The 24487-nt window shown below is 45.8% G+C and overlaps 1 protein-coding gene across 6 annotated transcripts in view; it reads right to left on the reverse strand.

Annotated features, from left to right (window-relative positions):
* Window positions 1-24487, reverse strand: part of ARMC9 (armadillo repeat containing 9) — a 175219-nt gene that overhangs the window by 23190 nt on the left and 127542 nt on the right. For all 6 annotated transcript variants that reach the window (XM_064372892.1, XM_064372894.1, XM_064372893.1 and 3 more), the window contains 2 exons: window positions 19145-19249; window positions 6550-6665 (listed from right to left, as the gene is read on the reverse strand). In XM_064372892.1, coding sequence (XP_064228962.1) covers window positions 6550-6665; window positions 19145-19249 — 221 coding nt within the window. The remainder of the gene's footprint in view (window positions 1-6549; window positions 6666-19144; window positions 19250-24487) is intronic.

Below are 24487 nucleotides of genomic sequence, written 5' to 3' on the forward strand. Positions count from 1 at the left end.
GGCAGGAGAATTGCTTGAACCCAGGAGGTGGAGGTTGCAGTTGCTAAGATTGTGCCACTGCACTCCAGCCTGGGCGACAGAGCAAGACTTCCTCTAAAAAAAAAAGTTTTTTTAAAGATTTTTGTGGGTACAGTAGGTGTATAGATTTATATAATATATGAACTGTTTTGATACAGGCATGCAACGTGTAACAATCACATCATGGAGAATGGAGTACCCTCCCCTCAAGTATTTATCCTTTGTGTTACAAATGATCCACTCATACTTTTAGTTATTTTAAAATGTACAATTAAATTATTATTGACTATAGTCACTCTGTTTTGCTATCAAAAACTAGGACTTATTCTTTTTTTTTTTTTTTTGAGAGAGTCTTGTTCCATCGCCAGGCTCCAGGCTGGAGTGCAGTGGTGCAATCTTGGCTCACTGCAAGCTCGGCCTCCTGGGTTCAAGCAATTCTCCTGCCTCAGCCTCCCGAGTAGCTGGGACTACAGGTGCGTGCCACCACGCCCAGCTAATTTTCGTATTTTAGTAGAGAACAGGGTTTCACTATGTTGGCCAGGATGGTTTCAATCTCCTGACCTTGTGATCTGCCCTCCTCAGCCTCCCAAAGTGCTGGGATTACAGTTGTGAGCCACCGCGCCTGGCCATTCTTTTGTTTTGTTTGTTTAAGTTGGGGGTCTCACTCTGTCACCCAGGCTGGAGTGCAGTGGTGTGATCTCAGCTCACTGCAACCTCTGCCTCCCGACTTCAAGTGATTCTCCTGCCTCAGCCTCTCAAGTAGCTAAGATTACAAGCGCCGGCTAGCATGCCCAGTTAATTTTTGTATTTTTAGGAGAGACAGGGTTTCACCATGTTGGCCAGGCTGGTCTTAAACTCCCAATCTTAAGTGATCTACCCGCCTCAGTCTCCCAAAGTGTTGAGATTACAGGCATGAGCCACTGTGCCCAGCCCATTCTTTATAACTTTTTTTTTGCACCCATTAAACTTCTCCATCTCTCCCAACTAACTAGCCTTCCCAGTCTCTAGTAACCATCCTTCTACTCTCTTATCTCCAGGAGCTCAATTGTTTTGATTTTTAGATCCCACACATAAGTGGGAACGTGTGATGTTTGACTTTCTGTGCCTTGCTTATTTCACGTAGCATAATGATCTCCAGGTCCATCCATGCTTTGCAGATGACTGGATCTCCTTCTTTTGGGCTGAATAGAACTGCACTGTGTATATATACCACATTTTTCTTTGTCCATTCATCTGCTGATGGACACTTAGGTTGCTTCCCGATCTTGGCTATTGTAAACAGTGCTGCAGCAAACGTGGGATGCAGAGCTATCTTTGATATAGGACTTACTTTCTTTTGGGTATATATCCAGCAGCGGGACTGCTGGATCGTATGGTAGCTCTATTTTTAGTTTTTTGAGGAATCTCCAAACCGTTCTCCATAATGGCTGTACCAACTTACATTCCCACCAACAGCGTATGAGGGTGCCTTTTTCTCCACATCCTTGCCAGCATTTGTTACTGTCTGACTTTTGGACATACGCCATTTTAACTGGGATGAGAGGATATCTCACTGTAGTTTTGATCTGCATTTCTCTGATGATCAATGACACTGAGCACCTTTTCATAAGCCTGTTTGTCATCTGTATGTCTTCTTTTGAGAAATGTCTATTGTCGATTCAAATCCTTTGTCCTTTTTTTTTATTTTTGAGACAGTTTCACTCTTGTTGCCTAGGCTGGAGTGCAGTGGCGATCTCGGCTCACTACAACCTCCGCCTTCCCAGGTTCAAGTGATTATCCTGCCTCAGCCTCTTTAGTAGCTGGGATTACAGGCACCTGCCACCATGCCCGGCTAATTTTTTGTATTTTTAGTAGAGACGGGGTTTCATCATGTTGGCCAGCCTGGTCTCGAACTCCTGACCTGCGGTGATCCGCCTGCCCCGGCTTCCCAAAGTGCTGGAATTATAGGCATGAGCCACCACGCCTGGCCTCTTTTGTCCATTTTTTAATCTGACTATTAGACTTTTTCCTATAGAGTTGTTTGAGCTCGTTTTTAATTCTGATTGTTAACCCCTTGTCAGATGGGTAGTGTGCAAATATTTCCTCCCATTCTGTGGGCTGCTTCTTCACCTTATTGATTGGTTCCTTTGTTATAGAAGCTTTTGAACTTGATGTGATCCCATTTGTTAATTTTTGCTTTGGTTGTGGGTTGTTACTCAAGAAATTTTTGCCCAGAACAATGTCCTGGAGATACTTCCCAGTGTTTTCCTGCAGTTGTTTCATAATTTGCAGTCTTACCACAAACTTGGTGACTTAAAACAACACAAATTTGTCTCACGATTATGGAGGTCAAGAGTTCATCTGCTGATGGGTCAACAGGGCTGCATTCTTTCTGGAGGCTCTAGGAGAGAATTTATTTCACTTTTTCCTGTTTCTAGAAGGTGTCTGCATTCCTCGGCTCATGGCCTTGCAGCACTGACTTCTGACACAGTTGTCACATCTTTTGTTTCTGACGCGCCTGGCTCCCTTCAGTAAGGACCCTTGTGGTTTCATTGGGCCCACCCAGATTATCCAGAATCATCTCTCCCTAGGTCCTTAACTTAATCACATCCGCAAAATCCTTTCTGCCATGTAACGTAATGCAGTCACAGGTTGTGAGGACTGCAATCTGGATATCTTTGAGGGACCATCATTCTCTTAACATATAAAATTAATATGATGCAATACTGCACAGTGACTTAACATTGCCAAGATTTCAATTATCTCCAAAACATTACATAAATTTAAGGTGATACTAATCAAAATCCTAAAAGAATCTTTTTTCTTTTTTTTTTTTGAGATGGAGTCTCACTGTCTCCCAGGCTGGAGTGCAGTGGTGCAATCTTAGCTCACTGCAACCTCTGCCTCCTGGGTTCAAGCGATTCTCCTGCCTCAGCCTCCCGAGTGGCTGGGACCACAGGCACCCACCACTACCACCAGCTAATTTTTTGTATTTTTAGTAGAGACAGGGTTTCACCATGTTGGACAGGCTGGTCTTGAACTCCTAAGCTCGTGATTTACCTGCCTCAACCTCCCAAAGTGCTGGGATTACAGGTGTGAGCCACGGTGCCTGACCCTTAAAACGATTTTTTAAGGAAGTTGCCAGACTTATTTTTAAATGCTTATGGAAAAATAAAGGTCTATACATAGTTAAATCAACTCTGAAAGAGAAGGCCAAAGGCAGGCGGTTAGAGGGGCTTTTCCTATGCATTATTTAGATATGCTAAGAACCTTTGCAATAAACACGGGTGTGACAACGGACACCTAGACCATGTGTCAAAATAGAGAGCTAGGGTGACTGGAGGGGATATAGAATTAGTGGCACCTCGAATCAGTGGAGAAATAATGGTCAGGCGCAGTGGCTCACACCTGTAATCCCAGCACTTTGGGAGGCCCAGGCGGGCGGATCACCTCAGGTCAGGAGTTCTAGATCAGCCTGACCAACATGGAGAAACCCCGTCTCTACTAAAAATACAAAATTAGCCGGGTGTGGTGGCTCATGCCTGTAATCCCAGCTACTCGGGAGGCTGAGGCTGGAGAATTGCTTGAACCCAGGGGACAGAGGTTGCGGTAAGCCAAGATTGCGCCATTGCACTCTAGCCTGAGCAAGAAGAGCGAAACTCCGTCTTAAAAAAAAAAGAGCTGTTTGGCCGGGCGCGGTGGCTCACGCCTGTAATCTCAGCACTTTGGGAGGCCGAGGTGGGTGGATCACGAGGTCAAGAAATCGAGACCATCCTGGTCAACATGGTGAAACCCCCGTCTCTACTAAAAATACAAAAAAATTAGCTGGGCACGGTGGCGCGTGCCTGTAATCCCAGCTACTCAGGAGGCTGAGGCAGGAGAATTGCCTGAACCCAGGAGGCGGAGGTTGCGGTGAGCCGAGATCGCGCCATTGCACTCCAGCCTGGGTAACAAGAGTGAAACTCTGTCTCAAAAAAAAAAAAAAGAGCTGTTTATAGGTGGTGTAGAGAAGAGTAGTTCTCTACATGGAGAAAAATAAGCCAGGATGCCTATCTTACATCACATAGAGTAGTCTCTTATCTGTAGGGAATAATGTCCGAGACCTCCAGCACTCAAACTTCTGAGAGGTGAGCTTGAGATGTGAAGGTGGAACTGGAATCTTGCACATCAGCATCCTGTAGGCCTCCAGAGTGCCCACGGGCTGGGGAGAGTGCCCGCTGCATTACACTGACCAGCTCTTTCCCTACCGCGTAGCTCGCTCTGTCTGCTTCTGGGGGCAGGAACCACATCTCATTGATTTCCACAACCCCCGCAATGAGAACACATGGCAGAGAAGTGATCCAAATGTTTGTCGAGACCTGATGGAGGAAGCTGGTGACGGGCGACTGCATCGTTACAGTGGGAAGGTCCGTGGTTTCATGAAAACAAGCTGCCCTCACTACCTGGCAGCTTGCCAGAGCCGAAGATCTGGATGGGACCACCCCACATATCAGGGAAGAGCCAGATGTGCTCCCAGCCATGGAATATGCCCTCAAATGTCTCTGCAAAGAAGAGCATCTGACCCGAGAATTGACTGTGCCCACTGGTTAGCCCTTACATTTATTAGATTCCCTTCATCCTTATCTCTGATTAAAATAGCCTATGCCATTGTTGCCTCCCAGTGAAACCACGGTTTTAATTATTTTAAAAAATAATTTAAAAATACTTTTTTTTTTTTTTTTTTTGAGTCGGAGTTTCGCTCTGTTACCCAGGCTGGAGTGCAATGGCGCGATCTCGGCTCACCGCAATCTCCGCCTCCTGGGTTCAGGCAATTCTCCTGCCTCAGCCTCCTGAGTAGCTGGGATTACAGGCACGCGCCACCGTGCCCAGCTAATTTTTTGTATTTTTAGTAGAGACGGGGTTTCACCATGTTGACCAGGATGGTCTCGATCTCTTGACCTCGTGATCCACCCGCCTCGGCCTCCCAAAGTGCTGGGATTACAGGCGTGAGCCACCGCGCCTGGCCTAAAAATACTTTTAAAACAATGAGTCAATGTCCTCTTTCCCATATCAAGCAAGAGGAATTTTATAGTTCCTGTTACTACTTCCATTTAAAAAGATATTATACATATCAATTAGATTTATTAGTAATTGATAGCTGGCTTATTCTAGATGAAAACCAAATGAGCCAAAACCCCGCAGATGTAAAGAACATTTGGGAGACATTAAGGAATAGTGATAATACTATATCTGTATTATTAATGTTACATTTCTTAGCTGTGATAATGGGGTTATGTGCTAAAGCCTGCATTCTTCTCTCAGATAGTTCAGCGAAAACATGTATGTGCATGCAAATTAGGTATTACACACATAGAAGGAGAGCGAGACAGGGAGACAGGGCACACAAATGTTAACTGGAAGCTCTTCGGTGTAATATTCTTTCAACTTTTCTGTAGGTTAAAAACACTGCTTGTAAGTTTAAGAGAGACAGGGCATACTAGTTTATACATCAGCAGTTAAAAATAAACACCTAGAAATACAAGTATATCATACCTAATTATAAAATCAAACCAAACAGATCTCCAAGCACTCATCTATGGCACGGGCCCCGAAATATTTATAGGTCAAATCCCAGCTGGGTGACAGAACGTGTCAAGGAGCTGGGTGTGTCTTGCCTGGCGTCCCTGGGATCCGTGCAGCACAGAGCCCCGTGAGGGCAGGCATTTCTGAGTGTTGATGCTCAGTCCCCAGTGCCTGGTTGTTCATTACAAAATTGCAATAGAGTAAGAATGGAGAGAACTAAACTGCCCAGCTTCAGGGAATACTAAGTAAATATGGTATATTCACCTAAAATATGACATGACCATTATTCGTTGAATGAAGATATGGAGGTTTTTAGCCTGCTCTCTGTAATATTTTGCCATAATATTCTCTCCAGATAGGAAAAGAGAGGCCACCCAAACCACAGAGGTGGCTTCTCTACTGCCCACTGGACTGTCTGATCTGGGGCTCCTTACCCCCACAGGGGGCCTAGTCCCCCAGGGAGATCAGAGGCTCTACATAACCAGACTAAAAGTTTATTTATCTAAATGGGGTACGAGCAAGGCTATGGAAAAGGAATAAGGCTTGGCAGCTAAAACTGCATCCAGTTGTTCCAAAAAGTCATCTAAAATAAATCGATTTCGAGTCTTAAACTGTGACATTCCAATCCCAACAATGGGTTTGGCGCTAGGACAAGAGGCCGCAGAAAAGGCATGACAAGAGTCCTTCTGGAGAGGGCCTAGCTCCTCTCAGGCCCCTTCTTTTGAAATTACTCTGGCCAACATTTGTCTTCTGAAGTGTCTCTGGAAATCCTGTAATCCAACCACTTCTCTTTCTGGAACAAAAAAATCCTGGGGGAAGGGAGAAGGACTCGACCTCTTTCCCTCCAAAAATCCCCCAAAAATAAAGACATAAATGCTTTTCAGTATGAATGCTTTATTTTGAATTTTAAAAATACATATATCTTACACTGCAGTTAATCAAAACAAAGCTTAAGAAAGTCAATTCCCACTTCCTTTAGCCCTGACTTACACTGGGTACCCGTTTCTGTGGCCACTGGGGGTGACGGGCCTTCGCAGGGGCTCATCCCCACTCCGCAGCACACCGGCCGGTCCCTTCCGCCTTGTCTTCCCTGTGTTGGTCATGATCTGGTGGAAGGAAAGAGAAAATAGGGCTGGAGAAATCCTCTACTGGAGAGGCAAACAGAATATGCTGAATAAACTACTCTACAATTATGAGAAGCTTTGCAAATAAATAAGGAAGGATCATGTCACAAATTATTCAGGTAAACAGAAATTGGAGTGAGAAACCCTTTTTTTGCTAACGGGTTTGCAGTATCATATCATTTAGCAGTACAAATTAAAACAAAGTCACACTGCAGGAAAAGGAAGAATGCAGTGACTACTGTAATTCATCACATCTCTGGAAAGGACTGGATTTGTAAAAATGAGAAAGGAAAACAAGATGGACATCTGATTTCATAAAAAAACAAACATTTTCACATGCACAGTATGTTAAAAATAAACCAAATCAACAGGCAAACAACAAACTGGGAAGAAGTACTTGAGGCAAATTTAACAGATTAAAGATGAACATTTTTTTTTTTTGAGATGGAGTTTTGCTCTTGTCACCTAGGCTGGAGTGCAATGGCGTGATCTCAGCTCACCGCAACTTCTGCCTCCCAGGTTCAAGCGATTCTCCTGCCTCAGCCTCCCAAGTAGCTGGGATTACAGGGATGCGCCACTACACTCGGCTAATTTTTTCTTTTCTTTTTTTTTTTTTTTTTGTATTTTTAGTACAGATGGGGTTTCACCATATTGGCCAGGCTGATCTTGAACTCCTTATCTCATGATCCACCCGCTTCAGCTTCCCTAAGTGCTGGGATTACAGGCATGAGCCACTGCGCCCAGACAAAGATAAACATTTTCATAGCTAAGGAGCTCCTACAAATCAGTAAGTAAAACACTAAACTGATAATAGAGCAAATAATTCAAACAACCATATCATAAAATAGAAAGTATTACTAGTAAATATATAAAAAAAAGATCCACTTTACGAGAAATTAGAAACTACAACTTGACCAAAAAAATATCATTCTTCAACTATTATAAGAATGACAGAAAAATGATCCCATCCACTGCTGCCAATAGTTTAAAGCATTAGTTACAACTAATTAACAGTCATTAGTGAGACTGAAATTTGAGACAACGCTTGGAAAGCCATTTGGCATTTTATCAAGAGTTGTAAAAATGCTCACACATCTTTGGGTATAAATACTAGTGAATGAATCCAAAATATGTAAAGTGTAAAGTAAACAAGGTTGTTCATTATGAAATTATTATAGAGTAAAACTAGAACGATCTAATGTCTAGTAACAGGGGAATAAATAAGTAAAATAATAAAGAACAGGTTATGGGCTGGTTGCAGTGGCTCATGCCTACAATCCCAGCACTTTGGGAGGCTGAGGCCAGCGGATCATGAGGTCAGGAGTTCAAGACCAGCCTGGCCAATACGGTGAAACCCATTCTCTACTAGAAATACAAAAATTAGCTGGGCATGGTGGTGAGTGCCTATAATCCCAGCTACTCGGGAGGCTGAGGCAGGAGAATCGCTTGAACCCAGAAGGAGGGTGTAGCAGTGAGCTGAGATCATGCCACTGCACTCCAGCCTGGGCAACAGAGCAAGACTCCGTCTCAAAATAAAAAAGAACAGATAACGGAGAAATATGTTGATTTAAAACATTAAATAAAAATCAGGTTATAATAATGTACATAAAGAATGCTTTTTTCCCCTTGAGATGAGATCTTGCTCTGTTGCCCAGGCTGAAGTGCAATGGAGTGATCTTTCTGCCTTAGCCTCCCTAGTAGATGGACTACAAGTACATGCCACTGTGTCCAGCTAAACAATGGTTTCAATTATGCTACAAGTGCATAGAAAGACTGGAAGGAAATGAACACGATTAAGACTTAACATGATTAGAGTGGGTATATAGGACAGTAGAACTAAGAATTTTTTTCTGCCAATTTTTTTTGTAATATGGTTACAATTATGTTAACACTTAGGAAAAATTGTGCCAGGTGCAGTGGCTCACACCTGTAATCCTAGCACTGTGGGAGGCCAAGGTGGGCAGATCACCTAAGGTCGGGAGTTCAAGACCAGCCTGGCCAACATGGTGAAACCCCATCTCTACTAAAAATATAAAAATTAGCTGGGTGTGGTGGCGCATGCCTGTAATCCCAGCTACTTGGGACGCTGAGGTAAGAGAATCGCTTGAACCCGGGAGGCGGAGGTTGTGAGTGAGCCGATATTGCGCCATTGTACTCTAGCCTGGGCAACAAGAGTGAAACTCTGTCTCAAAAAAAAAAAAAAAAAAAGAAAAGAAAAAGAAGAAGAAAAATTGTTTAAAAAGGATATCACTGTAAAATTAGTGGAATGTGAATAAAGTCTATGGATGGTACCAATGTCAACTTTTGCTATTAGGCTGTAAGTTACGTAAGATATTAGCACCAGGGGAAATTATGTGAAGGGCACATGGGAACTGTCTGTATTCCTTTTGCAACTTTCTATGAATCTATAATCATTTCAAAACAAAAAAACAAAGTTTTTGAACACTGGAATTTCATCTTCGATTTCTTGATTTCTGCTGAAAAGTTCTTTGGGTTTATGTAGTATCTGAGGTAGGGAGAGGAAGAAAAAAAGGCCTGGTGCCTATGGGATTCAGTGAGCCTCACCTGGACCCTGGGACAGCTCTCAGCCAGGGAAGTGGCAGGTGGGGTCAAAACCTGCCCTGACAGCCAGGTGCGGTGGCTCACGAGGTCAGGAGTTTGAGACCAGCCTGGCCAACATGGTGAAACCCTGTCTCCACTAAAAATACAAAAATTAGTCGGGTGTGGTGGCAAGTGCCTGTAATCCCAGCTACTCAGGAGGCTGAGGCAGGAGAATTGCTTGAACCCAGGAGGCGGAGGTTGCAGTGAGCCGAGATCATGCCACTGCACTCCAGCCTGGGCAACAGAGTGAGACGTCATCTCAAAAAAATAAAAACCAAAAAAACCTCCCAGACCAAAAAACCTCCCTTGCAGCTAGGGGCCCTAGGACTCAGTTTTAACCACTAAGTAAGTGGAGGTCCCCAAGTGGAGCTTCAGGAAAGCACCACAGGCGGCAGATTTGGCTGACCTGCACATTTGGCCTTCTTCCTGAGTTTATCAGAGATTTGTGCCAGGAGCTATACCCATCATCATATGATTAAGAGGCGAGAAGCATGTGAGTGAAGCTATCAAGGCAGAATCACCACAGAGCTAATGAAACTTAATGTGTCACATGATCATTTTATGTGTGTGTGTGTTTGTGTGTGTTTTTTTTTTTTTAGAGACAAGGTCTTGCTCTGCCACCCAGGCTGGAATGCAGTGGCACAATCATAGCTCACTGAAGCCTCAACCTTCTAGGCTCAAGTGATCCTCCCGCCTCAGCCTCTCAAGTAGCTAGGAATACAGGTGTGTGCCATCATAGCTAATTAATTAATTTGTAGAGATGGGCCTTCCCTATGTTGCTCAGGCTGGTCTTGATCTCCTGGCCTCAAGAGATCCTCATGTCTCAGCCTCCCAAAGTACTGGGATTACAAGCATGAGCCATCATGCCCAGCCTACATTTGTTTCTGTTTTTTTTTTTTTTTTGAGATGGAGCTTGCTCTGTCACCCAGGCTGCAGTACAGTGGTGCAATCTCAGCTCACTGCAACCTCCGTCTCCTGGGTTCAAGCAATTCTCCTGCCTCAGCCTCCCAAGTAACTGGGACTTCAGGTGTGTACCACCACGCCTGGCTTTTTTTTTGTATTTTTAGTAGAGACGGGGTTTCACCATGTTGACCAGGCTGGTCATGAACTCCTGACCTCATGATCTGCCTGTCTTGGCCTCTCAAAGTGCTGGGATTACAGATGTGAGCCACCATGCCCAGCCTATACATATAATTTTTTAAATAAGAAGATTCACAGGGCATTACCAAGATGTGAGGGCAAAATAAAGGTTTTAAATTGATCAATAGTAAGAAAATTTGATCAAATATGTTACAGTTAAGGCTGACTAATCTTTTTTCTTTCTCAGTAGAAAACATTAAAAACATCATCATATATGCAGACAAAAACATTACATTTTCATGTTATGTTTGCAAAACATTACCAACTTGCCACATACAGAAGCAATCAAAGGGCATAAAACAAAAAATATACGAAAAAAAACTATGAGGTGTTTGCCAAGCAGCTAGTTATTATAAATATTATGTTTCTAGATTTTATAATCTGTTAATCTTTTTTTTTTTTTTTTTTTTTTGAGATGGAGTCTTGCTCTTGTCACCCAGGCTGGAGTGCAATGGCATGATCTCAGCTCACCGCAACGTCCACCTCTAGGTTCAAGTGATTTTCCTGCCTCAGCCTCCTGCGTAGCTGGGATTACAGGCATGTACCACCACACCTGACTAATTTTGTATTTTTAGTAGAGACGGGGTTTCACCATATTGGTCAGGCTGGTCTCGAACTCCTGACCTCAGGTGATCCACCTGCCTCGGCCTCCCAAAGTGCAGGGATTACAGGCATGAGCCATCGCACCTGGCCATCTGTCAATTTTTAAAATTTGAATTTGTACTTGGGGGGCTGAGGTGGGAGTACTGTTTAAGCCTAGGAGGCTAAAGCCACAGTGAGCCATGTTCACTCCACTGCATTCCAGCCTGTGTGACAGAGCAAGACAGCATTGCAAAAAAAGAAGTGAATTGGGGCTGGGACCAGTGGCTCATGCCTCTAATCCCAGCACTTTGAAGGTTGAGGCAGGTGGATCACTGGAGGCCAGGAGTTCGAGAGCAGCCTGGCCAATATGGTAAATCCATGTCTCTACCAATAATACAAAAATTAGCCAGCGTGGTGGCACATGTGTGTAGTCCCAGCTTCTTGGGAGGCTGAGGCACAATAATTGCATGAACCTGGGAGGTGGAGGTTGCAGTAAGCCAAGATTGCACCACTGCACTCCAGCCTGGGCGACAGAGCAAGACTGTCTCAAAAAAAAAAAAAAAAAAGAAAAGTGAATTTCACTATGATTTATTTATTTATTTTTTGAGACATAGTCTTGCTCTGTCACCCAGGCTGGAGTGCAGTGGCATGATCTCAGTTCACTGTAACCTCTACCTCCCAGGTTCAAGCAATTCTCCTGCCTCAGCCTCCCGAGTAGCTGGGACTACAGGCGTGCGTCACCACACCCAGCTAATTTGTATTTTTAGTAGAAATGGGGTTTCACTGTGTTGGCCAGAATGGTTTTCATCTCCTGACCTTGTGATCCACCTGCCTTAGCCTCCCAAAGTGCTGGGATTACAGTCATGAGCCACTGTGCCCAGCCATGTTTTCTAATTCTCATTCCACATAAGCACTCATTTTTATTTTTGTATTCCTTTATTTTAGAGGAGGCCTCCCAAGCTGTTGAAGCTGGAGGCCCCACAAAGCCTGAGTCTGCCCTCTGGTAGGCGGCGTCATGGTAAGGGATGAAAAGAGCCTGGGGTTTGATGGCCCTCACCCACCAGGAATTTTAGCTGGACTGATAAAGCAGGACTCTCTGCTATTTGCAGCTCAGCCCAATTCTAACTGATAAAGGAAAGATAACAAGAGATAGTGATTATCTCTGGTTGGGGAGAGTTATGGTTGGTCTTTATGTTCTGTTTATTGTAACTTTTTTTTTTTTTTGAGATGGAGTTTTGCTCTTGTTGCCCAGGCTGGAGTGCAATGAGATCTTGGCTCACCGCAACCTTTGCCTCCTGGGTTCAAGCGATTCTCTTGCCTCAGCCTCCCAAGTATCTGGGATTACAGGCATGTGCCAACATGCCTGGCTAATTTTGTATTTTTAATAGAGACGAGGTTTCTCCATGTTGGTCAGGCTCATCTCAAACTCCCCACCTCAGGTGATCCGCCCACCTTGGCCCCCCCAACAGTGCTGGGATTACAGGTGTGAGCCACCATGCCCGGACTACTTTGACTTTTTAGATTAAGCATACATTTCTTTTGTAATCAGAAAAAAGAATAAGAAACAAATGGCAAATGAAAAGAATGCAGAGTGTTTTGGGCTTTGGGATTTTTCCCTCTTGTTTGGTTGTGTTTTCATGCACAAGGATATAGACACTGAGGCAGTTCCAACAAATCCCCTAATAAGCAGGAGCACACAGGGCAGGAATCATTGACTGAGAGGGATTAGGAAATGCTCCAAAGTGGAGACACGTGAAAAAAAAAACAACTAGAAGTAATATTTGGAAATAGAGGCCCCTTTCTCCTGCAGTTTTGGTTTTTGCTATGAGCAGAGAGGAGCAGATCTCAGGCCCGCTGCAAGCTGCCTCAGGCTTCTGCCCCTCTAGGCACAGCAGAACAGGGGACGGCAGGATCCCAGGGCCCTCTCCTGTCTCCAGGTGCTCGCCCAGGCAACATAGGAGGGCCTCAGCCCTGCATGGTGCCATGCTGCAGAAGACAGGCTGGGAGCGCCTCCATTAACACCCTGAGTTCTGTCCAAATGGCCAAAGTCTCCAGGGCCCAGACTCCTGCTTCAAAACCACTTCAGAGTAAAATAAAAACGCGCACTCCTGGGGCCACTGCCACAGCCACAGATTCCCTGGAGGTGGGGCCAGGAACCTACACTTCCTTTCTTTCTTTTTTTTTTTTTTTTTAATCGAGACGGGGTCTCGCTATGTTGCCCAGGCTGGAGTGCAGTGGCTATTCACAGGCTCGATCCCACTACTGATCAGCACGGGAGTTTTGACCTGCTCCGTTTCTGACCTGGGCTGGTTCACCCCTCCTTAGGCAACCTGGTGGTCCCCCGCTCCCAGGAGGTAACCATATTGATGCTGAACTTAGTGCGGACACCCGATCAGCATAGCGCACTACAGCCTAGAACTCCTGGGCTCAAGCGATCCTCCCACCTCAGCCTCCCGAGTAGCTGGGACTACAGGCATGCATCACCATGCCCGGCAGGAAACTGCACTTCAACTAGCCCTTTTGGAAATTCTTAGGAAACTAAATTAATTTGGGTTCTCATTTGATGGAGGGTGAAGGGAGGTATGGAAAGGGAGCGATCAGCATTCATGACAGGCATTCCCCTCAAAACTGAGTCTGTGATTAAAACATAGATCATAGAGTAATTATGACTATGTCACATGGGTTGGAGCTCTCTCAACTTGCAAGTACAGAATGCACTCACCTGACAATGGCCAGGGCTGCTGGAAGGCAGCCCAGCTGAGTGGTAAAGGGCAGGTGGGCTCAGGTAACACTTGGAAGCGACTGAGCCTTTCTCAGCCTTGGCGCCCTCCCCGATAAAATGCAGATGCCAGTGGAAGATGCCCCATAAGTTTGCTGGGAGAATTAAGTCAAATGGAGTCTTGTGAAGCAGTCAGCACAGGGCTTGGCCCATGGCATGCACTGAATTAATTTGAGATCTGCCTATTACTGTTAAAGGTCACTTTAAAATAAAACAAAAAAACTGGGATTCTCTGATTCTGTCATAAATGTCTATATCCTTTAACCCAGGTGATGAAGCTATTTAAGTCAGGGCATTCTTTTTAGGAATAATTGTTTTGTATTTGTATTTATCTAGTTTTGCAATAGGATCTTGCTCTGTTGCTGAGGCTGGGGTGCAGTGGTGCAATCACAGCTCACTGCAGCCTCCATCTCCTGGGCTCAGGTGATCCTTCCACCTCAGCCTCCTGAGTAGCTGAGACCACAGGTGTGTGCTACCTACCATACCTGTCTAATTTTTTTAAATTTTAGTAAAGACAAGGTTTCCCCACATTGCCCGGGCTGGTCCTGAACTCCTGAGCTCAAGCAATCCTCCTGCCTCATCTCCCAAAGTGTTGGGATCACATGCGTGAGCCACCATGCCCAGTCAGAGGTGTTGTTGATTACTCAGCACAGTACGCATGGCACTAAAAATTTCACAAATACGGCCGGGCGCGGTGGCTCAAGCCTGTAATCCCAGCACTTTGGGAGGCCGAGGCGGGTGGATCACGAGGTCAAGAGATCGAGACCATCCTGGTCAACATGGTGAAACCCCGTCTCTACTAATACAAAAAATTAGCTGGGCATGGTGGCGCGTGCCTGTAATCCCAGCTACTCAGGAGGCTGAGGCAGGAGAATTGCCTGAACCCAGGAGGCGGAGGTTGCAGTGAGCCGAGATCGCGCCATTGCACTCCAGCCTGGGTAACGAGCGAAACTCCGTCTCAAAAAAAAAAAAAAAAAAAAAAAAAAAAAAAAAATTTCACAAATACTAGAGGCAGGAGAAGCAGGAGGAAAGTCAGCAGTCTTGAACTCTGACGTTCACAGCCTAAAGGAGAACACAGCCCATGGCTTCACTAGAATTATGAGTAAGCAACATATCTTACGGGGCCATCACCACTTTCCCGCAAGCTTCAGAAGAGTGACTTGTTCTCCATCACTAGCTTTCTGAGATCTCCGTGCTGTTCAGCATTTTGCATAGCCTGTGCTCTGCAGAGCAGAGGAACTGTGTGGACAGACCTGGAGTGTGGGGACTAGCAGTGTGGCCCTGCAGGGAAGGGGTGGGCTACTGGTCCAGGATCCTGGGGAGAGCTTCCTCCCAACCCTGAACACTGGCGGACGCTCCAGTCGCACCTCCACCCTTACCCCCAAGCTGCTGGCTGATTTTAAAATAACTGGCGCGCACCATGACCAGTTCCTGGGATTATGGTCAGGAAGTACGAGGTTGGGCTTAGACTCTATCCTGAACCCAGATTTGGTGGTCTGGGACTAGCTCTCGCTGTACAAGATCACACTTGCCGGTCACTGACCACTCCTAGCTGTTATCTACACCACTCGGCAAGAGCAGTTTTATCTGCTTGGTGCCTTCTGTAAACTTCTTGAAGGTAACAGTTGTGTCTTAAGCCTCTTTGGCATTATGCTGTGTTGGGCAGATGGCACAGGTTCAATCAAAGCTTTTCAAATATAATTTTCTGACAAAATGTTTCAAGATCTTTAGACTCATCTTGAAAAATCTGCAATGTACTCAGTACATGAGAACAAGAGGCCTGGGTCATGGCTTTCAGGCACATATTCCTAGCGAAATGTCTTCCATCTTGCTCAGTGCTCCCCAGCTTGGCACACACACAAAACGTGACAAAAATGTGAATTTAAAGGCTTTTCATGCACCACAAGAGCCAGGGCATGGCAAGGTGGGACACTGTCTTCTGAGATCCCCCACCCAGCACACAGAGGCTGGCAGGCTGGCAATGTCATATCACAAGACCGGGTGACAGGGTGGCACATTAAATTTTCTTCCTGCTCCACATTAAATTTTCTAATCAAAATATTCATGAGATCCTACGGTGACCTGATGCGGTCGGTTGAATGGTGGCCGCCAAAAGCTATGTCCATGTCCTGACCCCTGGAAACCGTGAATGAGTTTATTTGGAAAAAGGACCCCTGTAGATATAACGAAGACCCTTAAGATGAAGAACTCATCCTGGGTCACCTGGGGGACAAGTGTCCTTAGAAAAGACAGAAGAGGGGAAGGCCATGTGAAGCCAGGGCAGGGACACAAGCCAAGGATGGCCTGAGGCAAGCAGGGTCCTCCCATAGAGTTCTTCAGGGGAGCTCAGCCCTAATAATACATCGATTTGATTTTGAACTTCTGCCTTCTAAAATTAAGAAAGAATAAATTTCTGCTGTTTTTTTTTTTTGAGACGGAGTTTTGCTCTTGTTGCCCAGGCTGGACTGCAATGGCACGATCTCGGCTCACCACAACCCCTGCCTCTCATGTTCAAGTGATTCTCCTGCCTCAGCCTCCCGAGTAACTGGGATTACAGGCATGTGCCACCATGCCTGGCTAATTTTGTATTTTTAGTAGAGACAGGGTTTCTCCATGTTGGTAAGGCTGGTCTTGAACTCTCGACCTCAAGTGATCCATCTGCCTTGGCCTCCCAAAGTGCTGAGATTACAGGCATGAATCACCACGCCCGGCCAATTTCTGCTGTTTGAAGTCTGCAGTTAGTGGTGCTTTGCTACTGCAGCCATGGGAAATACCAAATTGTACTTGGTCTTCCCATTTATACAGCAGGTTCTTTCTGTGTTTCTCACTACTCACACCTCCACCCATAGTTTCCTTCTAGTAAAAGGATCATCCATAAACATTTAGGAGGTTTAGAACTACATATTATGGTAAAATGGTACCATTTCCAGATGCCACTAAACTGGGGTTCCTGATTCGAAAGCTCTGTCCCTTTGCGCCTCACCAATCCGTATGATTAAACTAGCAGCCCCATCACATTCTGCATCCTGCTTTTTTGTTGTTGCTGAAGATGTTTACCATGTCAACAGAAGATCCCACCCACGGCATTTTACTATAAGTTATTAACCGAGGGCTGTGTTCGGGCTTCTGTCTGGCCTGGCTACAGATGGAAACACTTGCTCATGTTTACGTGCCTGCATGTCTGTCTGCGTGACAGTGTGGTCAGGGGTACATGCACTGCGGTCTCAACAGGTATCACCAGGTGTCATCTGAGGAAGCCCCACCAATCTGCCTCCTGTTTTCCTCATCGCTGGCCCACGAAGCAGGAGTGTCTTGTAGACACTTCTATCCTATCACATGGCACAGTCTCTTTGACAAAGCTAGCATTCTTCCAGAGGGAAACAAAGGCCTAGTCATGGCTTAGACTTCCATCAACAACTTGGAACCTTGACTGCTGCACTTCTGACCTTTCCTGAGCACCTCCCCATTTGACCCGATGTAAACAGCTCCAGGTCAATTAGACTCCTTTGATCCTTGAGATGTTCTAAGGAATGGCAGGTACTACCCAGCAGCCCCTCCTGATGGAGGCTGTGGTGGTTCCCTGCTCCCCCCACCCTACCCCCGGCCTCCATCAGTCACCTCCCTGCCTTCTTCACAATGCAGCAGAGTGAGAATATAAGTGGGTGTGTTAGAACATGAGTTAAACCAAGTCACTTCCTTGCTCTCACCTCCAGTGGTGTCCTAGCTCTTGTAGAGTAAAATCCAAAGCCCTTGCCATGACCTACAAAGCTACATGATCTGGACTGTGGCTGTCTGCAACCTGAAGTCTCACCAACACGCACTGCGCTCCAGCCTGGAGCCGCTGAAGTTCCACAAATGATGAGGAAGGGACGAGGGCCAGGTCACCAGGGACCCAGTGTCCTGGGGAGTTACAGAGGGTCTGGGTGGGGGGTGGCCATGAGACCTGGAGGGCACTTTCTGCTTCCAGCTGCTCCCATGAAGGCTCGGGCCACATGCATGCACCGTCCTTCTCCTTCCCAAGGCTCTGGTTGTACCAGTCAATTGTTGAGACACTGGCTCCACCCTTCTTCTCCAACACCAACCTGCTGGCTGTGAGGAGACTTTGGGGTTCAAGCAACTGACTGAGGCAACTACCAGCTTCAAAGTTCCAGGAGCGTCTTTTTTTTTTTTTTTTTGGAGTGCCGTGGCACGATCTCGGCCCATTGCAACCTCCACCTCCTGGGTTCAAGTGATTCTCCTGCCTCAGCCTCCTGAGTAGCTGGGATTACAGGCACCTGCCACCATGCCCAGATAATTTTTGTATTTTTAGTAGAGATGGGGTTTCATCATGTTGGCTAGGCTGGTCTCGAACTCCCGACCTCAGGTGATCCACCTGTCTCAGCCTCCCAGAGTGCTAGGATTATAGGCGTGAGCCACTGTGTCCAGCCTAGGAGCCTCTTTTAGTGACTCTTCTACCCTATGTGCTCGGAACATAGGGTAGAAGAGTTGGTCCTGGTTTCTGGCAATTGCTCCTCCCTTTCAAACCCTTACTCTCCAGCATCCCACCTGCGCCACCTGGCCGCCCCACCTGCTCTCTGAGACACCTGTGGGCCCTGGCACTGCTATCCTCTCCTGAGGAGTGGCTGCTTTCCTGACTCACACCCTGCCCTATTTAGCTGGTGGGTCATAAGCCAGTGGTTCTGGAGCTGGCTGAGCATTTGAGCCAACAGGAGCTCTCAGAGGTCAGCTTAAGGCCCCATCCCAGGTGATGACACCACAGGCCTCTTGGATGCTTGGACTGACCACCGGCTCCATCCTGAAAGACCCTCCCTTCTGTTTCCATGACCTTCTTCAGTTCTCCTTAGGAGCCTGTGACTACTCACTTACTGGCCTTCTTGGGGGCCCCTTTCTCCCACTCCTAACTGCTGGAATGCCCCTCCTTGCTGACCTACACTGTGCTTCAGTGGGTAACCTCATGGGCTCTGATGGCTTCAGCCAACGCCTTCGGGCCAATGACTTGCAAGTCTACCGCAGTATTCCCTTCCAATACATAAGGCATGCGGAAGTGAAAAAGTGGGATGGTAGGCGATGACTACGGAGGTGAGGCACATCTTCTGATGTTCCAAAGGCCTCTGGCATGTGCCTTCTAGCTCTATCTTTCCCCAATCTCCCTTCTGTACACCTGCCTACTTGTGATAGGTAGCTAGGGCCACAGTGCACTTCAGGGCCACTAAGAGCAGACTGGCTAACATGGACCTTCTCATCAACACAGTGTGGTAACAAACCAAACTAAGCCCTCTGTGTCACTGAAAACACGAAACCCATCAACGTCCATCTGGCCTTTCTGTTTCAGGATCCCCACCCTTCGTGTGGCACTTACCCCTAGGTACTCTGTGGTCAGAAGCTTCTCTCCTGAGAGCTCTCCAAGCTGGGGCTGGATCAGTTCGTCTTTGTCCAGATCGGCTTCCATGATGTCATGGTCCTCCTGTTTCAGGAGACATGGGGTGAATGCCTGGACACTCTGCCACAAGCTCCCAAGGAGTGGCTCCCCAGAATGTGTAGCTGTCACGAAACAAGAAGGCCTCTGCCAACCACGGCAACTTGCAGGCTTAGATTCCAAGGGGGCTCAGGGGCAGTCTGCCTCTGCTCCCAACCTCTCCATGAAGACAAAAGGCACAAGGCCAACCAGCCTTTTCAGGAAGCTGGGCACCTAGGAAGCCTCCATCACTTAGGTGTGCGGAGGTTCTAGAGGACTCTTTTAAAGTCTCTCCTAATCACAGGTCTCAGAACTTCTCTCCCTGTGAGGTCAAGGCACCATATGAACAGCCGCTCCATCACTTTTTTTTTTTTTGAGGAGTTTTACTCTTGTCACCCAGGCTGCAGTGCAGTGGTATGATCATAGGTCACTGTGCCCTTGATCTCCTGGGCTCAAGCGATCCTCCCCTCTCAGCCTCCCAAGTAGCTGGAACTATAGGTGTATGCCACCACACCCGGCTAATTTTTGTATTTTTTTTGTACAGACGAGGTTTTGCCATGTTACCCAGGATACCTGGGTTTTCTTTTTGCTTCACATATGCCACATTTGGAGCCCAAGAAATCAACAATCCAGAAGTGTCAATGGTAAAGACAAAAAAATAAAAAGTCCCCCAAAGCCTGCTTTTTAGCCAAAGGATCAGGACAGGGGAAGGATTGGCATGACAGGAAAATTGTAGGAAATAAACACCAGAGAGAGCACTGTAGCTCCACTCCCAGCTGCGCCAACAAGGGCCTCAGGAGCCCCAGGTGTACCCTCACCAGGCTGGGCCGTGCACCCCAACACCCCTGCCAGTGATACCAGAGAAGGCTGAGTAGGCAGCAGTTTCATCCTTGCTGGGCGGTAAGGAGGCCCCCACTCCACAATGTAAGTGGAGACCAGGTGGGAGCTTGGACTTGTACCCACACTTGGCAGTGAATAGATGCCCCTCACACCCTTCTTGAGGTGGTGTCAGAATGAGTCATGCAGGGTGCAATGAATGACGTGGCACTCTTGTTCCTTCTAGGCAGGGAGGCATTAGTGGATGCCTAGTGGGGGATCCAGGAACCCCATCATCTGGTGTCAACCACGCCAAGCACAGAACCTGGAATTCTACTCATACCTGGCGGTAATTAGGAGTCCCTGCAAGGAGTCCCAACAAGGCAAAAAAGAGGAAATAAAAGCCATACAGATCATAAAAGGAAGAAAAACTATCCCATTTGCATATAATATGACTGTCTGTGTAGAAATAAGGAATCTACAAAAAATCACATACACTCAGAAAAATCCTCCTAGAAGTAAAGAATTCAAAAAGCTCACAGGATAGAAGAAAAACACATAAAATCAATTCATTTATACCAGCAAGGAACATACAAACATTGCAATTAAAAATACAATACCATTTACAATTGCTCAAAACAAGAAATGGGCATAAAGCTAACAAAACATGTACATTTGTATGCTGAAAACTACAAAACTCTAACGAAAGAAATCTGTCGGGCGTGGTGGCTCATGCCTGTAATCCCAGAACTTTGGGAGGCTGAGGTGGGGCAGATCACCTGAGTCAGGAGTTCAAGATCAGGGGAAGGGTTGGCATGGCCTGGGCAACATGGCAAAACTCCATCTCTACCAAAAATACAGTTTTGCTCTTTTTGCCCAGGCTAAAGAGACCCTGTCTCAAAAAAAATAAATAAATAAAGGCAAAAATAAAAAACAGTGGCAATAGCAGTTGCTGGCGAGAATGCAGAGAAACTCGATCACTCATACATTGCTGGTGGAAATGTAAAATAATACAGGCCCTTTGAAAAACATTTTGGCAATTTCCTAAAGAGCTGAACATGCAACAATATAGAACCAGCAATTACACTCCTGGGAATTTATCCCAGAGAAATAAAAATACATGTCCAACGTGGTGAAAACCCGTCTGTACTAAAAATACAAAATTAGCCAGTTGTGGTGGTGGGAGCCTGTAGTCCCAGCTACTTAGGAGGCTGAGGCAGGAGGATCACTTGAACCTGGGAGGCAGAGGTTGAAGTGAGCCAGGATCACGCCACTGCACTCTAGCCTGGGCAAAAAGAGCAAAACTCTGTCTCAGAAGAAAAGGAAAAAGAAAAAATCCAGATAACTATAGAAGCACGCCTTGTTCATAAATCAGAAGACTCAACATAGATTGACATACAGGTGTAATGAAATTTCTGTTAAAATCCCAGCAAGATTTTTTTGTAGTCATAGGTAAGATTATTCTAAAATCTATATGGAAAGGACAAAGAAAACTGAACACACTAAGACAACTTTGAAAAAGAAGAAAGATATGGGAAGAATCCATCTACATGATTTCAAGCTACAGTAATCCAGATTATATACTACTGGCAGAGAGGCAGACACATAGATCACTGGAGTGGAACAGAGAACTCCAAAAGGGACCTATACAAAAATGTTTTGTGGATTTTAGACAAAGATACAAAAGAAATTCAATGAGAAAAGATAGCTCTTTGAATGAACGGTGCTGGAGAAATTGAACATTCATAGGAAAAAACTGAACCTCAATCTAATTCTCACATCTCATATAAAAATCAACTCAAAATGGATCATGGACTTAAATGTAAAACTAACACATTTTTAGAACAACCCATACAAGGAGAAAATTGATAAACTGAATTTCACCAGAAAATTTAAAAACTTGCTCAGTTCAAAGACCCTCTTAAGAAGATGAAAAGGAAAGCTACAAATAGGGAGAGTATTTGGAAACCACACATCCAACAGAAGACTAGTATCTAAAATATATAAAAACTCTCAAAACTCAACATTCAAAATACTCAAACAATCTAATTAGAAAATGGGCAAAAGACGAAGAGACATTTCACCAAAGAGGATATACGGATGGCAATAAGCACATGAAAAGAAGTTAAATATCATTAGCCATTAGGGAAATGCAAATTAAAACCACAATGACGTATCACTACATGCCCATCACAATGGCAAAAATAGGCCGGGTGCAGTGGCTCATGTTTGCAATCCCAGCACTTTGGGAGGCTGAGGCGAGCGAATCACTTGAGCTCAGGAGTTTGAGACTAGCCTGGGCAACATGTTGAAACCCCGTCTCTACTAAAAATACAAAAATTAGTCAGGCATGGTGGCACGCACCTGTAATCCCGGCTACTTTGGAGGCTGAGGCATGAGATCCCAGCCCAGGAGGCAGAGGTTGCAGTGAGCTGAGAATGCGCCATTGCATTCCAGCTTGGGTGGCAGAGTGAGACCTTTTCTTAAAAAAAAAAAAAAAAAAAAAAAAAGGGGGGGAAAATAAAAAACAGTGGCAATAGCAATTGCTGGCGAGAATGCAGAGAAACTCGATCACTCATACATTGCTAGTGGAAATGTAAAATAATACAGGCCCTCTGAAAAACATTTTGGCAATTTCCTAAAGAGCTGAACATGCAACAATATAGAACCAGCAATTACACTCCTGAGAATTTATCCCTGAGAAATTAAAACTTGTTGGCATTCAAAAATCTGTATATGAATGTTTCATGGCAGTTTCATTCATAGTAGCCCCAAACTGGAAACAATAGATATCCTTCAACAAGAGAACAGGTAAACAAATTGTGGTAATACACACCACAGAATACCACTCAGGAAGAAAAAGAACTACGGGTGTACATAACCTGGATGAATCTCCAGACAGTGATGTTGGTGAAAAAAGCCAGTCCTCAATTAATGTATACTATATCATTCCATTTATACAACATTCTGGAAATGACAAAATTATAGAAATGGAGAACAAATTAGTGGTTGCCAGGGGTTAAAAGGAAATGGCGATGGCTGTAAAAGGGATCCCTCTATGAGGGATCCTTGAGTGATGGAAACGTTCTGATCTTAAATTAAAAACAGAACAGTTAAAAATACAATTAGCCTATGCGAGACATCACAAGGCTATGTATAATGGAATGCCAAGCGAGCAGCACACACATTTACACAAAGGTAAATAAAGGGGAGGATGCCCTGCTCCTTCCTAGTCCCTGCCAAAGCTTCCTGCTGACCTTAGACTGTCCTTTGCAGGTTAAATTATAAAGAGCAATACAAATATTAACTCAGAAAGAAGGAAGCTGCTGGCTATGGCAGGGAAAAGGGAAAGGAGGGGCCCCAGAGAAAGGTGGTAGCCAAGTGCTGGTGTGGTCTGGGGTGCAGGGGGAGGGCAGGTCATCATCTCCTGGTGACAGTGTTCCCTAACATCATCTAGCCAGTCCTTCCCTTGACTCCTGGCCCACCCAACAATCTAATGACTATAATTGGCTCCTTGAAACTTGCCAACAGGAAGAGAAAGCTCTATTCTGCAAACATGAGTACCCTATCTTCATTTCCAACTAATTTCTAGTCATTCAGGATGTTCTGGTCTTTGGTGAGTTTGATTTGCTGGAGTCAGTTTCCAAGGGCTACGAAGGCTCAACCTCCTGGGCCTGGGGTGTGGGGGTGTGGCTGGGAACTGGGCCCTGAAATGTGACGCTGCCTCTCCTAGGGTGGCCCCTGGGTAGGGCTGTGCTGGGGGACTCTGCCCATCTCTACAGTGTCTCTTTAGCACACAGTCAGTGCCCCCTGCCATCACTAGATGGTGTCACCTTGGGATGGGCTGTCCTAAGAAAAGGGGATTCGACTTACTCTAGGCTGTCCCCAAAGGCAGGCCTGAACCAGCAGAGTAAGAGGCAGGTCCTGGATCAATCCAGAGCCTTTTCCAACAATCAGCACCTTCTTACTCAGGGAAGGGGCTGCAAGGAGATACTACTCCTGCTAGCTTGCATTTGGGGGCATTGCCTTGGTGTGGATTTGTTTTGTTATGCCTGCTTTCCTGGTGTGGAAACTGAGGCCCAGAGAAGTGACAAGTCCACAGCAGCAGCCCAACTCTGAGTCTAGGAGTTTGGACTTTAAGCTTGGGGCAGCCCTTTTCTGCCCAGGTCTTTCTGACTTGGCCCCTTGGGGCTCCACAGGAGAAACCTGTTTCTGAGGAGGCACAGGCTGGACAGCCTGGGTCCCTGCTGCCTGGCTGGGACTGAGCTCAACAGGACCCAGGGAATGATGGGAGTGGAGGCTGTGGTGGTATCTGAACTCCAGGGTCTCGTCCCTCTCTCTTCCCTTCTCTTGTCTAATCACAAATGGAGAAATCACTCTTGGGCCACCGGGGGCCCAGGCTCACAGTTACCACTGTGATCTAAGCTTTAG

The sequence above is a fragment of the Aotus nancymaae genome, unplaced genomic scaffold (assembly GCF_030222135.1).
Source record: "Aotus nancymaae isolate 86718 unplaced genomic scaffold, 86718_ANA_hifiasm-v0.15.2.pri h1tg000008l, whole genome shotgun sequence".
In the NCBI taxonomy this organism is placed as follows: Eukaryota; Metazoa; Chordata; class Mammalia; order Primates; family Aotidae; genus Aotus; species Aotus nancymaae.